The following is an 18,792-nucleotide window of genomic DNA, read 5'->3' as shown; positions in this document are numbered from 1 at the left end:
CACGTTTTTGGCGTTTCTGAATATAAAATGGTAGGTTGTGTATCGATTTTCCTCTTGTCTGTTATGACCTGTAAGTTTTGTTTCATGTCATCTGATGACAAAATTGGTAGTAAAGGTATTTTAACATCAGATAGGTGTTCAAGATAAATATATGGTGTTGTATATGACATGTTATTGGATAGTTCTGTAGGTGAAGAATAAGTTACATCACCATATAACCGGACACGTGAACTATATGTTGAATCTTTTAATGGTGAAGTTGTCGACGTATGCAGCCGATATACATATGATGGGAGAGTCCATGTTTTTGGCGTTTCTGAATATAAGATGGTAGGTTGTGTATCGATTTTTTTCTTGTCTGTTATGACCTGTAAGTTTTGTTTTATGTCATCTGATGACGAAATTGGTAGTAAGAGCTTTTTGTCTACAAACGAAGAGATGAGTGATTCAAATGTCAGGTTTTCAAATGACGAAATAATAGAAGAGTTTAGCATTTTATCAAGTAGAATCGTTTGTACTAAGGGTCTTATTTTATTAAGCAATGATAGCAACGTTGTAATGTTTCCTCCTTGATCTGATGCGATGGGCAATAAGTGTACCGTTTTGTTATACGGCCAAGATGATGGCATGGCTTGTTGAGGTACTGTTGTTGCAATAGTATTACTTTTGTTAGTTTTTTCAAAGAGATATGGTATTGGGTAAGAGAACATCGTAGGACTAAACTGAGCCGTTGCACACGTGTTGCACTTGTCTATGCAGCACGGTTTAGGGTTATAACATTCGCTGCAGGAACATTTACATTCGAACGATTCAAGTAAGTTTTGTATATTATTTGTATGTGATGTAACAGATGATAGTTCAGTACCGGTTTTTAACATTAGTGGTGGTGGTATACGTATTTTGTCTTTCGGTGGTGTGCCATATTTCGAATACAATATTTCTTCAAATTCTGATATTGGAAATTTAACGTCAGAAAGGTGTTCAATATACATATATGGCCTTGTATATGTCTTATTATTGGGTAGGTCTGCACGTGGAGAATATGTCACATCATCATGTACACGTGAACCATATGTCGAGTCTTTTAATGATGAGGTTATAGATAAATATGGCTGATATATATTATATAATGGGAAGGTCCATGTTTGTGGCGTGTCTGAAAATGACGTGATTGGTTGTGTATCGATTTCCTTCTTGTCTGTTATGACTTGCAAATTTAGGTCCTTGTCATCTGGTGACAAAACGGGTAAAAAATACTTTTTCTTTAGAAACGAAGAGATGAGCGATTCGTATGTCAGGTTTTCAAATGACAAATGAGTAGAGGAGTTTAGCATATTATCATGTGTAGTCAATTGCAAAGGTCTTATTTTATTGAGCAATGATAGCAACATTGTATTGTTTCCTTCTTGATCTAATGTGATAGGAAAAGTGTGTATCGTTTCTTTAAATGGCGACGGTAGTATAGCATTTTGTTCAATATTGATGTTTTCAGATGATAATGAGAGAGAAAGTAGTGTTGTTGTTGCATTAATATTACTTTTGTTGGTTTTTTCAAAGAGATATGGTATTGGGTAAGAGAACGTCGTGCGGCTTAGCTGAGCCATTGCACACATTTTGCACTTGTCTATACAGCACAGTTTAGGGATATAACATTCGCTGCAGGAACATTTACATTCTTCTATATACCGTCTTATTGGCCCTGTGGTTTTGTTACTGTCATTAGAATCGTGACTTTGTTTCCAGTTTATTGAGTTGTTACTGTCAGTTGTGGGGATGTGATTATCTATTCTTTGACATCCTCCTGAATTTGCACAACTTATTCGAAATGTAGAATTGTTCGGTAGTAACACAATTTGTAGTATGAGTGTGAAAATATGAGATTTCAGTATCTGAAACATTACAAAATATGACGTTAGATGGTGGTAGGACTTACGTAATAGTAATTCCTACATATTTTTTTTATAGATACAGATACAATATAGTTCATTTCTGGTGGAAAAGCTACCTATCGCTGTCCCGCGTGGTAATGCCGCCAATAAGTACTTTTGCATTGGGAGCGACTAGGGGCGGGTTCATTCACTAGTCTTTAATTTTTTTTGTAGATAATTTTCAAATTCATTGCTTTGCATTTAATTTACTACTTATTTCAATGTCTTAAATATTTCATTATAATGAGGCATCATCTCTCATTATCTCTTTAGCGTTATCCCGTACATTTTAAGTGTCCAAAAATAATCATTGCCGCTATCTTTCATAAACACCGAATATCTCTTATATATAGCTTGTATTTACTCAAATGCGTCATTGGAGCATTGCGCCTGTATCCACGAAGGGATAGGCAGAGGTGTATATGTATACTAATATACCCACTCCACACCAGCTATGTTTAAGTCCCATGATGACTTTATAATGATATTTTTGACCACAGTATTATTTTTCCACCGTCTTAGTGTTTTTTGTGAACATTAATTCTTGTTTAATCGAAATAAAAGATTACCTTGATGCCTACGGAAGAATAATTCTTCTGTGGCAGAAAATGTAAACTCATAATGTTGCAACCCTAAACCGTGCTGCATAGACCCATGCTAGACAAGTGTTGACCATGCTTAGCTTAGTCATGAAAAGCGAAAATAATGGCATTTTATAACAACAATACTCGTCCGCTTTTATCGTTATCCGAAGAAAAAAGAACTAACACATGCACAAACTCACGCCCGTAATACGCCCAGTATAGTAGTCTAATATAAATAGTCCACTCATGTTGTCATTTGATGACATGTCCCTTTTTTAACATTTCGCCAATATATAACACTCATCATTCACAACCCTGAACATGCAATCTACAACTTTCAATAAACGATTTACATAGTCTATCTTATCATATTATGGTATACTCGTAACATCGTAATATCATCTTTCGAAGATAGAGAGTCCTGGCCCTGTCTTCTTCCTGGCTCATTTCCATTTACTTTTGGGCCTGGTGATCCTGGGCCGTCTTTAGTTGTAGTTTTGCATTATGGAGTTCTTCACGAGTGCCATCCAGGTGAGAAGGGGGTATACCGCGCCCCCTAAGCATTATGTTAATTTCAAGCACTTTTCTTGTAATGTGGTCTGTTGGTCGACGCATGACATGACCATACCACATCATTCGGCTTTGCCAGCTTATCTGGGATGGGTGTAATCTTAAAACTGCCTCGTATGTGGGCATTTACCAATTATGTCCAATCTTGTGACAGCCCGCCACTCATCGCAGTACCTTCATTTCGGTGTAGTGCAGCTTAATTTCGTGGATTTTTTTAAAGAGGTGCAGTCTCCTGTATACTGGTCCTCAAACAAACTCTTTCGAGTGGTTCTCTCCACTCTTCTAGCATTAGCGTCCTTACTTATAATTACTATGTCGGCACCGTAGAGGACCCTGGCTAGAGGACGTTGTATCTCTGAAGTTGTAGATTTGAAGACAGGACGTGCTACTATTAATTTACACATGATTTACGTATCTAAACATAAAAATAAACAAAACAAGGACGGATCATCTGTCATCATCATCAATTTAAGAGCCACGCTCTTGTCGGTGTAGCATTATCCATTCCAGTCTATCAAAGGCCAATTCCTTGACTTCCCTATAAGACACGACGCATCATCTGTATGGAATACAAAATCAAATATATTAACAGGAGCTACATTTTATTTTCTCTATTTTATTATCAGTGATCAGATATTCAGGCTCTTATTTGCCCAAACTTCATAAATCGACAGATATTTTACTTCTCACTTGTTTTGTCTTCTTGCAGTTTACGTGTAATTTGTGTTGTTATTGATATATTTTGGTGTTGTTGAATAAACAAACTAGTATCTTCCTGTTTTGTTATTTGTGTTGTACACTCTTTAACCATCGCCGTCAACTCAACTTAGGATTCTTTAAAAGTAGACAATGTTTCATTTAGGGATTCTAGATTGAAGAAACCACAACTGAAAGAATCCTGGCAGCCGATGACGTCTCAGTTGTGGATTCTTTGACCGTTGATGACGATTGTATTGTAGATTCTTCAATCATCGTTAACGTTTCTTTTGATGATTCTTCTACTGTCGTTGATGTTTTATTTGATCGTCCTTTCTCTATCCATGGTGTTTTACTTAGTTGCTTGTTTTTGTCCGTGGATGATTTCACTTGTGATGGTCTCTGCCGCCGTTGATGAAACATCATCAACGGCAGAAGAGACCATAACAATTCGTCCTTTTCAAGACGAAAAAACCACTTCAAGTGGAACATCACTTGGAGTAGTTTTTTCGTCATTCTAACTAGTGTTATTGAACTATCGATAGTAGGTTAAATAGAAGTATTGTTTTTTATGTTATACTCAATGCGGCCTTTTTGCTCCTGCAGGCGTTGCACGGCTACCGCGCCGGCGAGTATTATATCGAGGGTTTCCACCAATAGCCGCAACGAACGCTATCAACGTGGATAGACGTTGTTCGACGCGCGCGCGGCGCGGTTGGCGTTCCGCGAGGGATGGAGATATAAAATTACTGATTAAGTAAGTGGGATACATGTTTTATAAATTGTAAGATAAGAGCACGTACCTACAAGATACAGGTAAAACCTTAAGACCGAGCTTTAAGGACTTTCCAAAGGCGACCGCCAACTTCTGACGCGAAGAAACTGTCACTAGGGGTGGCGCTCCTTCGCTGTATTGTCACGTCCCGAAGAAATGAATGAATGAATATACACCAATTTCAATATCACACCGAATAAAATATAACCTGTAGCCATAGAATAAACAGCAGCAACAGGTGAAGTTTAAATTACAATTCCTGAATGGTAACAACTTGGGCTACTTAGCTTAGATTTGAAGTATTTCATGTTTAAAGGTACCTTGCTTGTTGAACGGTTATGAGATGATCAGATTAGAATTATATAAGGCAATGAGGACTATTTTTATATCATACCATAAAGTTTATTACGATGGATAAATGATGATATTATGATGATGATGTATTTGATGATGATATTCTTAATATTTCTTTGGATAACGATCAGTGGTCCCAGGCATCTTTACCGATTAGGCATGGGGGTCTTGGCATTCGTGGAATGGAGGGTACGAGTGTTGCCGCTTTTCTTGGTTCCGCGTATGGTGTTCGCGGTCTGGTCGCTCAGATTCTCCGTATTGATGGTGACAGACTGGCAATTCCATTCGTGGACCAGGCTTTAAGCGAGTGGAATGGGTTATGCCCAAATTGCGATGAAAAACTGTGCAAAATTGTTTTTGATGATTTGTTACAGCGTTCGTCTGGGGTTGGTTTGGCGCGCTTGAAGGCAGCTGCTAGGCCGGAGTCGGGCGCTTGGCTTCATGCTTTGCCTTCCCCGCAATTAGGAACACTTTTAGACAGGGATACTACGCGAATCGCCGCCGCGCCGTTGCGTATCGTTTGGTCTGTAATGTGTGTATCCCTCACAGGTGTATTTGTGGGGTGCGTGTTGAGGCTGATGGGCACCATGCTCTTAGCTGCATCAGGTCCGCTGGCAGGTTTTCGCGACACGGAGCCCTTAATGACATTCTCCGTCGTGCTTTGGTGTCAGCGAACATCCCCTGCGTTCTGGAGCCCCCGGGTTTGAGTCGTGCGGACGGTAAGCGTCCGGACGGTTTGTCTTTGGTCCCATGGGAGCGGGGGCGTAGTCTGCTGTGGGATGCGACGTGCGTTAGCACTTATGCTGCGTCGCATCTCTCCGGCACTATTCGGACGGCGGGAGCGGCTGCGGAGTCAGCGGCAAGGGCAATGTAAAATATGCTAATTTGATTCCAAATTATTGCTTTTTGCCCTTTGCCGTTGAGACTGGGGGCCCATGGGGTTGCGAGGCACTGGATTTCGTTAGGAAGCTGGGGAGGCGGTTGCATGAGAAGGGCCATGATCCGCGTTCCGGATCGTTTTTGGTTCAGCGCATTTCACTGGCTGTTCAACGTGGAAATGCGGCCAGTTTAATGGGTAGCTTTGAGCCGGAAGCGGTCCGGGGTGGGCTTCTAGAGTAGGTAGTTTTGGACGAAGCCAATTGTGGTTTTGTTTTTGTATTTTGACGAAGCTTGTGCGTATTTTTTTATGTATGAATTGAATATGCTTTCCCTTATTTATTTTTTTAATATGAATGTTGGTACTGACGAAGCCTGTGGTGGATTTACATTCTGTTTTTTTTTTATTATTATTGTTTTTGATTTTTTTTCCTTTTTAATATTTCGAAATTTTAAAATTTTATAGATTATTTATTGTTATGGGTTTGTTTCGAAATTATACATAAATTGTTTTTCATAAATTGATTTTGTGAAATCGTTTAATATTGCGCAACCGAAACTAAAGTACATACTTGTGTACTTTGCTTCTTGTATCTATAATTAAAACACATAATAACGGGTTCTTACCGCGTTTAAATCAGGGATATGAGACTCCCGATATTTCGACACTGTTGCAAGTGCCATGATCACGGAATGACTTCTTCTTATTGTGTCGATGGCAAACTAAATAATATCGGCTCATATCCCTGATTTAAACCCATTATTATGTGTTTTAATTATGATAATAACCGCGTAAACGTAAATCAATGTATCTATAATCCCAAAAAAAAAAAAACATTTTCATATAAAATGTGGCCAAGGCGAGATCATATCGCATATCGCAATATCAAAAAGTTATCAGATCTCATGTAGAACCAAGCTTCTAACTCTATACGGGCTAACTACGTATACAAATCCTAAGTTTACAAACTCTACGCGTTAGGCAAAATATGGGGATCGTTTGGTTCCTACATGAACTAGGTGTATAATAATTATAATGGAAATGAACAGTCAGTGACGTCATGAAATAGTTTTATCACCTTACGCTCATAGTGTGATGGTAGCGAAACGGCCAAGCGACATATTTTACCTACTACTGTGCGCTGCATTCGTCCTGTTATTGCATAATTCTACACGTGGAGAATACATATATGTCCCATTACCATCCGTCTTCTAATCGTCTAATGATGAGATTGATTGCTGATGATATACATGATGGTTTGTTTTTGGCGTGTCCGAATTTGGATTGACAGGTTGTGTATTTGTTATGACCCGTAACTTTAGTTCATTGTCACAAAATCGGTAAAAAAGCTTTTTATCTACACACGAGGAGATGAGTACTTAATTCATATGTCAGATTCTCAATTGACAAATAAATAGAGGAGTTAAGCATTTTAAATAAATAAATAAATAAAATAAATTTTGTCACGTCACGTGTCTTTGTAAAGGTCTTATTTTATTAAACAATGATAGCAACATTGTATCGTTTCCTTCTTGATTTGATGTGACGTGGATAATGTGTGAACCGTTTCTTTATATGATGAAAGAGTGGCATAGTCGAGGTAATACAGTATATTGTTCAATATTGGTCTCTTCGAATGATAATGAGAGAGGAATTGATGTTGTTGTTTCAATAGTAACTTTGTTGGTTTTTCATAGAGATGTGGTATTGGGTAAGAGAACGTGGTAGTAGTTTGATATGATGTTGTTGTCTTTTTTTTTTGTGTGTGGCGTCCTTTTATAATAAACTATTTCTATTCTATTCTATTCTTTAATCTGAGTCACTGCACACGTTTTGCACTTGTCTATGCAGTTCGGTTAAGGGTTATATCATTCGCGGCACGAACATTTACATTCCCCCATTGACCGTGTTATTATAGTATTTTGTTACCGTCATTAGAATCATGACTTTGTTTCCAGTTTGTTGAGTTTTTACTGTCAGTTGTATGGATGTGATTATCTATTCTTTGACATCCTCCTGAATTTGCACAAATTATTCGAAATGTAGAAGTGTTACGGTAGTAAGACAATAAAAATTTGTAGTATGAGTGTTAAAAATGAGATTTTAGTATCTGACACACAGCACCACAATTTTTTTTTAAATAAATAAATAATAATAAAATTTCCAAACCACAAAAAATAAATGAATACAATTAAATGAATGAATTTTAATTAGCGTCATGGGTGTCTTTACTTTTTAATTAGTTAGATATTTTAATTTTTTATGCTTAATGAAAAGTTGCTAATTAGGGTTTCTAACGGTTTTTTTTACGCTAGTATTTTATTCTTTATATTTAATCTCATGTAATAGGGGCGAGCCTATTGCCATGATTGCCATTTGTAACAAATTAATAATGGTATTTTTCACCACAGTATTATTTTCTCCATCGTCTTAATATTTTTTAATGCACGGCAATTCTTTTCTAACATGATAGAAAAGATTACCATGATAAAAAATAATACGAAAGAATAATTTTAATGTGGTAGAAAATGTAAACGTTCATACTGATAATGTTACAACCCTAAACCGTGCTGCATAGACCCATGCTAGACAAGTGGTCATGGCCCTGCTAAGTTCTACGGAGTCATCTTATCCAACCTTTGTCAACCTGCAACTCGTTTCTAAAACGAGCAAAACTAATTACATTTTAAAAATAACAACAACAATTTCGCTATCATCATCATCATCTGAAGAACAAAATATTGAACAAATCTACATAAAACCTGAACAAATAATACAAGTTTCGTAATCGTTAGAAGAAATAATACTATATCATAATAGTATTTTATGCAACAGTTGTATAAGAAGGGTCAAAAAATGCGAGTGGCGTGAGTTGCGATGTGAGCCTTGGCGAACATCGCAATAAGAGACGCCACGAGCATTTTTTGACCTAGTTATACAACGTTGCATACAATACTTTTTCTACGACGACGTAATTTTAAATGAAACAAAAATTATACAAAGAAAAATTTTATTTATAAAAATTATTTTCCAACGCGCGGGAAAATGGCGGCAAATGTATACTTTTTTTTATAGTATATCTATGGCACCAAAGAAAGTAAAGGTGCCAGTTTCCAGGTCAAAAAAAAAAACAACAACAATGCTTTTTTGGCGACATTATAGTACAGTTACACTTTGTAAACAATGCTTTTATAGGCCATAGAGCGTACACTTTTTCAAAGAGTTTAATTATGTATGTACTTATATTAGACTTTTTGGTTATTTAAATGCCAGATTAAAGTAGAGGAGTAGAAAAATAAAATAACAATGCAGTTTATATATTCCTTTGATGAAACAAAGCCTTCGTCTTATAATGTAGAACACCTTACAACTTACTCATTTTTTTTCTTTTAACTATCTACTCATGTCATCATTTGAAGGCATGTCACTTACTTTTTAATTTTTTCGAAGAAAGAAAGATCGAACATCATTCACAGGAATAAACGATAAAATACACAGTCTACAATTTTATTTCAAAAAACTCCTATTATATTTGTGTAACACACGTAATGAATGTCATCATTGAAAGACACGACACATGATTCACATATCTCATCATTATGTTGATGCAACACTCTCCATCTGTAGAACAGTTATAAGTAACTCTTAATCATCTGATAGCCCTCATAAAGACTTAATATGTGATCTTTGCCGCAATAAAAGTTAAATAAGAATTCGTTTTTTTTTAATTTGAAAAGCATTATAATTATAGAAAGTATTTGTATTTAAAATAACAGCCTCCGTGGTCTAGTGGTTAGAGCGTTAGGCTCACGATCTGGAGGTCCGGGTTCGATTCCCGATGGGGACATTTTCGAAGTCAATTTGTGAGACTGTCCTTTGTTTGGTAAGGACTTTTCAGGCTTGAATCATCCGATTGTCCGAAAAAGTATGACGATGTCGTGCTTCGGAGGGCACGTTAAGGCGTTGGTCCCGGCTATTAGCCGTAAAAAATCTCCACCAACCCGCATTGGAGCAGCGTGGTGGAGTATGCTCCATACCCCCTCCGGTTGATTGAGGGGAGGCCTGTGCCCAGCAGTGGGACGTATATAAGCTGTTTATGTTTATGTTTTGTATTTAAAATACAGATGCGCGCTCGGTTTTTATATGCGGTTTCTGCAAATGAACAGTATTTATTATTATTTGAAAGTTGTGAGGGCCGGACCGAATGCAGCCCGCGGGGTCACTGCGACCTTGACAGATCTATTGTGACCCTAAATCCCTACATTTAAAAATCCTCCTCTAGACCGATCCGTTCGAATAGATCCAACGTCTTTTTGGGAGAAAGCTCCATGACTTCCTGGGGGTCCATTATGTGGCCCCCAAGTGTACGGCTTCTACTATGTATGAGAGCCTCACAGCTGCATAGCAGGTGTAGTGGCGTCTCATCTTCCCCTAAGCAGAATCTGCATAGAGGAGACTCGGTCAGCTCCATTCTGTGTAGGTGCTTATTGAGTCTACAATGCCCCGTGAGGGCCCGTATCAACAACCTAACCTGCCCCCTAGTGAGAGTAAGGATTTTTGATGATAATGAACAGTAAGTGGAATTCCATGGTCTCTGCCTACCCCAACGGGAAAAAGGCATGATCTTATGTATGTAAGTAGATTTCGAAGTATTGTTTCCGAATTGTTTTCTTTACTATCTTGTGTCTTGTGTCAGGAAACCTAGCATCGAGACAAACCATTCCTGGTTTAGCGATGCTATGCGTCAAAACTGTATACTCAAAGATTATCAAATAAATAAATTTAAAAACAAAGTGTCTTTTCCGCTTATAAGTTTTTGGCAATATTTAATTTTCTTATTAATTTATTTATTGACTCCATAAAGTCTTGATTAAATAAAGTGTAGGGGAAGTTAGTATATTCGACGTTGCTGACGGTTTTCGATCTAAAATATATGGTTGTAGATTATTTTCTTGTTGTTTTCATTTTATTCGTTCGTTTTGGTTATCTTTATTTTACTTTTGTTCCCTTTTAACATTGATGTTTTTATTGGTTGCATATTATATTTAAAAGATATAATATGTTTCCTTGATCGAGGTCGCAGAAATATGGAGAGATATTTAATTTCTCGGTTGTTTTGTGTGGATATGCTTTTGGTTTCCATTTTTGGTGTCATTTGTGTTGTAATTGACATTATTTTTTTCAAATACATAGCCGTTGAATTATATGCCACGCTAGGTTCTAGTTTACGATGTACAGATTTTGACAGTTTATGGGTATAATATGTGTTCCACATAGGCGTTGTTTTTATACTAAAATTTCTTTGAAAAGGTTCGAATCTGCCTATTTTGTTCTGGATTAGTGGGAACGTAGAAATCGAACGTGTATAAGTTGGTATAATTGGTTTTCTGTTTTCCATAGATGTAACCACTAAAAAAATTGCAACTGCTAAAGAAGAACCCCGTATTATTTCATTACCTGATATTACTTTATGTGGAGAAGGTTCTTCAATCTTTGATAGCTTTTCGGTTATTTTAAATTCATCCACTGTCGATGACGTTTCAGATGTCGATTCATTCACAGTTGATGAAGTTCCTGATATTGGTCCTTGAATTGTCGATGTCGTTTTCATCTGCGATGACGTTTGATTTAAAAATTGTTCCACCGTTGATTTTTTAGTCCTTATTAAAATTTCTGACGTCGATTCTTCCACCTGAGATATCTCTGTTATGGGCACTTCAGCAGTCGGTGACGTTATTGTTGGGGGTTTTTCAATTATCGATGAAGTTTCTTTTGTTGGTTTTTGAATTGTCGATGACCTTTTGGTTAAAGATTTTCTCACCACCGTTTTTGTTGTGGATTCTTTATCAGTCGTTGACGTTTTTGTTAGGTGTTCCTCAATTATCGACGATGTTTTTGTTGTTGGTTCTTCTGTCCTTGACGCCGTTTCATTTAAAGATTTTTCTACTGTCGATGACGTTTTAGTTGTGGATTCTACCACTGTCGATGACGTTTCTGTTGTTGTTTCTTCAGTCATTAATAATGTTTTTATTGTCGACTCTTCCACTTGAGACGACGTTTCGGTTGATGAGTCGTCCACCTGGGACGATATGTCTGTTGTGGGGTCTTTGTCAGTCGATGACGTTTTTGTTGCGTGTTCATCTATTATCGATAATGTTTCTGTGGTTGATTTTTCTGTCATCGACGTCGCTCGAGTGGATAATTCTTCCACCGTCGATAAAGTTTCTGTTGTTAAGTCTGTAGTGATCAATATAGTTTCTGTTGTCGATTCTTCCAGCTGAGATGACGTTTCAGTTGATGTGTCTTCCACCTGAGAAGACGTTTTTGTTGTAGAGTTTTTATCAGTCGATGAAGTTTTTGTTGGGTGTTCCTCAATTACAGCTGATGTTTCTGTTGTTGACTCTTCAGTCATCGAAGACGTTTCATTTATTTCTTTTTCTACTTTTGATGACGTTTTGGATTCTTCCGCTGACGATGATGTTTCTGTCGTTGATTCTTTAGTCGTCAATAACGTTTCTGTTGTCGATTCTTCCACGTGAGATGACGTTTCGGTTGTTAATTCTTTGGTCGTCAATAGCGTTTCTGCTATCGATTCTTCCACCTGAGCCGACGTGTCAGTTGATAAGTCTTCCACCTGGGATGACGTTATTGTTGTGGATTCTTTATCAGTCGATGACGTGTATGTTGGGTATTCCTCAATAATCGAAATTGTTTCTGTAGTTGATTTTTCTATCGTTGACGTCATTTCATTTAAAGATTTCTCCACTGTCGATGACGTTTCTACTGTCCATTCTTCCACCTGGGATGACGTTTTTGTTGTGGATTCTTTATCAGTCGATGACGTTTTTGTTGGATATTCTTCTATTATCGATGATGTTTCTGTGGTTGATTTTTCTATCGTAGACGACGTTTCAGTGGATGTTTCTTCCACTGTCGATAAAGTTTTTGTTGTTAATTCTATAGTCGTCAATAACATTTCTGTTGTCAATTCTTCCACCTGAGACGACGTTTCAGTTGATGAGTCTTCCACCTGGGATGACGTTTTTGTTGTGGATTCTATATCAGTCGATGACGGGTATGGTGGGTGTGCCTCAATTATCGATGATGTTTCTGTTGTTGATTTTTCTGTCATTGGCGATGTTTCATTTAAAGATTTTTCCACTATCGATGACGTTTCTGCTGTCGATTCTTCCACTTTCGATTTTTCAGTCATCAATGATGTTTCTGTTGTCGATTTTTCCACTTGAGACGACGTTTCAGTTGATGTGTCTTCCACCTGAGACGATGTGTCTGTTGTGGGTTTTTTGTTAGTCGATGACGTTTTTGTTGGATATTCTTCTATTATCGATGATGTTTCTGTGGTTGATTTTTCTATCGTAGACGTCGTTTCAGTGGATGATTCTTCCACTGTCGATAAAGTTTTTGTTGTTAATTCTATAGTCGTCAATAACATTTCTGTTGTCAATTCTTCCACCTGAGACGACGTTTCAGTTGATGAGTCTTCCACCTGGGATGACGTTTTTGTTGTGGATTCTTTATCAGTCGATGACGGGTATGGTGGGTGTGCCTCAATTATCGATGATGTTTCTGTTGTTGATTTTTCTGTCGTTGGCGATGTTTCATTTAAAGATTTTTCCACTATCGATGACGTTTCTGCTGTCGATTCTTCCACTTTCGATTTTTCAGTCATCAATGATGTTTCTATTGTCGATTTTTCCACTTGAGACGACGTTTCAGTTGATGTGTCTTCCACCTGAGACGATGTGCCTGTTGTGGGTTTTTTGTCAGTCGATGACGTTTTTGTTGGATATTCTTCTATTATCGATGATGTTTCTGCGGTTGATTTTTCTACCGTTGACGTCGTCGTCGTTTCAGTGGATGATTCTTCCACTGTCGATAAAGTTTTTGTTGTTAATTTTATAGTCGTCAATAACATTTCTGTTGTCAATTCTTCCACCTGAGGCGATGTTTCGGTTGATGAGTGTTCCACCTGGGATGACGTTTTTGTTGTGGATTCTTTATCAGTCGATGACGTTTTTGTTGGATATTCTTCTATTATCGATGATGTTTCTGTGGTTGATTTTTCTATCGTAGACGTCGTTTCAGTGGATGATTCTTCCACCGTCGATAAAGTTTTTGTTGTTAATTCTATAGTCGTCAATAACATTTCTGTTGTCAATTCTACCACCTGAGGTGATGTTTCGGTTGATGAGTGTTCCACCTGGGATGATGTTTCTGTTCTAGATTCTTCAGTCATCAATAATGTTTCAGTAGTGGATTCTTCCACTGTCGATGACGTTTCTGTCGTTGATTCTTTAGTCGTCAATAACGTTTCTGCTGTCGATTTTTCCATCTGAGACGACGTTACGGTTGATGAGTATTCCATCTGGGATGATGTGTCTGTTGTGGGTTCTTTGTCAGTCGATGACATTTTTGTTGGATATTCTTCTATTATCGATGATGTTTCTGTGGTTGATTTTTCTATCGTTGACGTTGTTTCAGTGGATGATTCTTTCACCGTCGATAGAGTTTTCGTTGTTAATTCTGTAGTCATCAATAACATTTCTGTTGTCAATTCTTCTACCTGAAGCGATGTTTCGGTTGACGAGTGTTCCACCTGGTATGATGTTTCTGTTCTAGATTCTTCAGTCATCAATAATGTTTCAGTAATGAATTCTTCCACTGTCGATGACGTTTCTGTCGTTGATTCTTTAGTCGTCAATAAAGTTTCTGCTGTCGATTTTTCCATCTGAGACGACGTTACGGTTGATGAGTCTTCCATCTGGGATGATGTGTCTGTTGTGGGTTCTTTGTCAGTCGATGGCGTTTTTGTTGGATATTCTTCTATTATCGATGATGTTTGTGTGGTTGATTTTTCTATCGTTTCAGTGGATGATTCTTCCACGGTCGATAAAGTTTTTGTTGTTAATTCCATAGTCGTCAATAACATTTCTGTTGTCAATTCTTTCACCTGAGGCGATGTTACGGTTGATGAGTGTTCCACCTGGGATGATGTTTCTGTTCTAGATTCTTCAGTCATCAATAATGTTTCAGTAGTGAATTCTTCCACTGTCGATGACGTTTCTGTCGTTGATTCTTTAGTCGTCAATAACGTTTCTGCTGTCGATTTTTCCATCTGAGACGACGTTACGTTTGATGATTCTTCCATCTGGGATGATGTGTCTGTTGTGGGTTCTTTGTCAGTCGATGGCGTTTTTGTTGGATATTCTTCTATTATCGATGATGTTTGTGTGGTTGATTTTTCTATCTTTTCAGTGGATGATTCTTCCACGGTCGATAAAGTTTTTGTTGTTAATTCCATAGTCGTCAATAACATTGCTGTTGTCAATTCTTTCACCTGAGGCGATGTTACGGTTGATGAGTGTTCCATCTGTGATGATGTTTCTGTTCTAGATTCTTCAGTCATCAATAAGGTTTCAGTAGTGGATTCTTCCACTGTCGATGACGTTTCTGTCGTTGATTTTTTAGTCGTCAATAACGTTTCTGCTGTCGATTTTTCCATCTGAGACGACGTTACCGTTGATGAGTCTTCCATCAGGGATGACGTGCCTTTTGTGGGTTCTTTATCAACCGATGACGTTTTCGTTGGGTGTTCTTCTATTATCGATGATGTTTCTGTGGTTGATTCTACTATTGTCAACGTCGTTTCAGTGGATGATTCATCCACTGTCGATAAAGTTTCAATTGAGAATTCTTCCACATGCGATGATGTTTCAGTTCTCGGTTGTTCCTTCGTTGTTGACGTTTCGATCGTTGTTTCATCCATTGCCGATGAAGTTTTTGTTGTTGATTCTTGAATTATCGATGAGTTTTCCACCTGTGATGATGTTTCAGTTGAGGATGCTACCACTGTCGAGGACGTATCTTTTGTTGTCGATTCTATCTCTGTTGATGCTGTTTCGTTTAAGAATTCTTCCGCCATCGTTGACGTTTCATTTGTCCATTCTTCCACCAACGACGACGTTTCAGTTGTCCATTCATTCACAGTCGTTGTTTCTGGTGAGGAATCTACCGTCGATGATATTTCAGTTGTCGATTCATCTACCATCAATGACGTTTCTTTTGCGGGTTTTTTAGCCGTCGATGTTGTTTCAGTGGGTGTCTTCTGTTTTTCCGTCGTTGCTGTTTCCCTAGTAGGTAACTGTTTCTCTGTTGATGTTGTTTCATTTGGTGTTCTCGTTTCCTCTGTCGCTTTTGTTTCATTGGGATGTTTCGTTTCACTTGTCGTTTTCTTTGTGGTGGTTTGTTTTTGCGTCAATGCTGTTTCATTTAGTGTTTTAGTTTCATCTGTTGTTGCTGTTTCTTTTGTAGTGGACTGTTTCTCCGTCGATATTGTTTTGTTGGGTTGTTTTGTTTCTTCTGTTGTTTCTATTTCCGTAGTAGTGGACTGTTTTTCTGACGATGTTGTTTCTTTTGGTTTTGTTTCTTTTGTCGTTGCTACTTTCTTTGTGGTGGTTTGTTTCTCCATCGATGTGGTTTCAATGGGTTGTTTTGTTTCTTTGGTCGTTATTGTTTCTTTTGTAGTGATATGTTCCTCCGTCAATATTGTAACATTTGGATTTTTGGTTTCCTCAGAATTTGTATTACTTTCCAATGATGAATCTTTTTCTACAGAATGTGAATCATCATCGTGTGATGAGGAGTCGTTTTCAAACGAAGAAGACTCTTCTTTTTGAGTTGTTTTTGATGTTGTTTCTATGTCATGTAAATTTGTTTGTTGTGTTTTTGTTGTTATGATTGGTGTTATGACGCTTTTGGTTGTAATTACGTAAAAAATAGGGTATGGTATGACAATTCGCATTGGTTGTGTTGCTATGCAATATGTATTGCACATGTCTATACAACACGGCTTTGGGTTGTCGCATTCCAAGCAGGAACATTTACAAGTATCTATATTTGTATTATCTATTTCACAATCATTATAATCGCAATGTTTTCGAAAATTAGCAAAGGGCAGCAGTAAAATAAATAATGTTAGTACACCGACGTTCCATAACATTATATAAGTGTATTGTAATGCGGTAAGCGGTTTTGACTTTAGATTATTTAATTACACGAATATATTTATGTAGATCTGAATATATACAAATAAAAAATGTGTGCCTTCATAATATTATTTTCAAAAAGCTTGCCAATAATTCAAATTCAAATGTGTAATGTTTAAGTAATGATTATTCCTAAATGATAACTACTTAGGGTACGTACCTTAGACATATTTAAAGTTTTTAAAGACTTCTTATTTACAGGTAATTGAAATAGAGTTCAGTGACTTTCTCGTTCTACGGTATGAGATGATTTGATTGGAAATATTGGACCCACGGAAGACTATTTTGAAATCTAAACTATAAACTCAAAGTTATTACGAAGAAAATTAGATATTTCGAAATTCTAGCGCCCAAATTTCATAGCTTTTTATGGTTTTGTTTCGAAATTTAACATAAGTAATAAAAATATAAATTGATTTTGCGAAATCGCTTGCGTTGCACAACCGCAACGAAAATCAAGTACATACTCATGTACTTACTCTTATATGCCTACCTTATATAATTGATGAGTTAATTTTACCTATAAATCATATACGGAACAATATCCTATCACCTATTTCTCAAAATTTTGGCGGAAGACCTGGCTCTCAATCAGATAGGACTGCGACCTAGCGAGTGTTATATCTATCTTTATAGACTACATATATGTACTGATCTGATACTGAACTTAGTAGCGTATTTTATCCGGAAAGGAATTCTGGATGAAATACGCAACAATCCATAATAATTGGATGATCATTATGATATGGATACCACATTAGGGATAACGCTTGAGTTTAATTGTATAACCACGCAATTCCACCACGCAATTCCTATTTTCACAATGCTTTACCTCATTGTAATAGTTGCAATTTTGACTAATTTAAGTTAATTTGGCTAATATAAGTTATATGTTAATTTTAGTGATAATTTTGGGAAACTTTGTAAACCTAAATTTTAGTATACCTACATTTCATTTTACCTTATTCGTACAAACTCAGCAACCTAATTGTAATTTGGTTCCCCAAGATACAGGCTGTGCCTAGTTTGGGGACCTCTGCTCAGTTTTTAAGAGATGGATTTATTTGGGTCTAAGTTTGAATATATCTCTGTATTTATAATTAAATGAATGTACCTAATTAAGTCCTATATCGGATACAATAAACAATATTTTCATTTTCATTTCATTTTCATAAAATTAATTTTGTGTAACTAACATTTTAAGTTTGCAGCCGTGGTAGCCCGATTGAACTAACTCTCACTGTGAGGTCGCAGGTTCGAATCCCAGCAAGGGCACGTTGGGCGGGTCGGAGGTACGTGACTTAACATTAACAGTATTAGGCTTGTTTTCCCTTCAGGTTGGAAGGCCAGACAGGCAGTCGCTTCTGTTACAATCCGGATCTGTCAAATCTTCAGGTTATTTGACCATAATAAGCATAATTTTAGTCTGTTGTAAAATGTGCTGTATGACCCTCTCGATCCTTTACTTTAAGGAATGTCTCCAGTTCTTGGGTAGCGATCATTCTTTTAAACTTCGCTCGATGGAAAACGGACAATGTTATGATAATGTGCAATATCTTTATGGGCAATTGTGGGTTAATGACAATAGGCTCGCCCACTATTACATGGGACTACGAGTACGCAGGCGAGGAGTGGGTGTGTATACCCCTTCGGGGATGCTATGCTTTGTCAATGAAAGTTGCTTCTCCGGATTCTTTTACTGTGTGGTACATTCACTTGTGGAATTGATACATTCTAAGTAACTTTATGAAACATGGCTAAGTCATCATTTTGCAACTTCAGGCTTCTTCGTGATAATATCATCACTGCCTACCGTATTAGTAAAGGTCTAGGTTACGCGAAATTATTTATCACTGGCCCACCCCATAATATCTAAATAAACACACATCTCATTTTAGGTAATAAATTTTTATTTCGACAATTAGTGGAGCCGCCAAAAACC

At 37.2% G+C, this 18,792-nt stretch overlaps 2 protein-coding genes across 2 annotated transcripts in view; one reads left to right on the top strand and one right to left on the bottom strand.

Moving 5' to 3' along the window:
* Positions 1-18,792, top strand: part of LOC126372159 (polyhomeotic-like protein 3) — a 476,807-nt gene that overhangs the window by 28,882 nt on the left and 429,133 nt on the right. The window contains exon 2 of the mRNA XM_050017795.1: positions 4,385-4,535. The gene's annotated coding sequence lies outside the window, so the exon portion shown is untranslated. The remainder of the gene's footprint in view (positions 1-4,384; positions 4,536-18,792) is intronic.
* LOC126372020 (serine-rich adhesin for platelets-like) lies at positions 5,546-16,273 on the bottom strand. The gene is made up of 2 exons (XM_050017519.1): positions 11,242-16,273; positions 5,546-5,679 (listed from the first exon to the last, which is right to left on the bottom strand). The coding sequence occupies exons 1-2, from the start codon at positions 16,271-16,273 to the stop codon at positions 5,546-5,548; spliced, it is 5,166 nt and encodes a 1,721-aa protein (XP_049873476.1).

This window comes from Pectinophora gossypiella, chromosome 13 (assembly GCF_024362695.1).
Source record: "Pectinophora gossypiella chromosome 13, ilPecGoss1.1, whole genome shotgun sequence".
Classification (NCBI taxonomy): Eukaryota; Metazoa; Arthropoda; class Insecta; order Lepidoptera; family Gelechiidae; genus Pectinophora; species Pectinophora gossypiella.
This window is presented reverse-complemented; position numbering and strand designations above follow the sequence as displayed.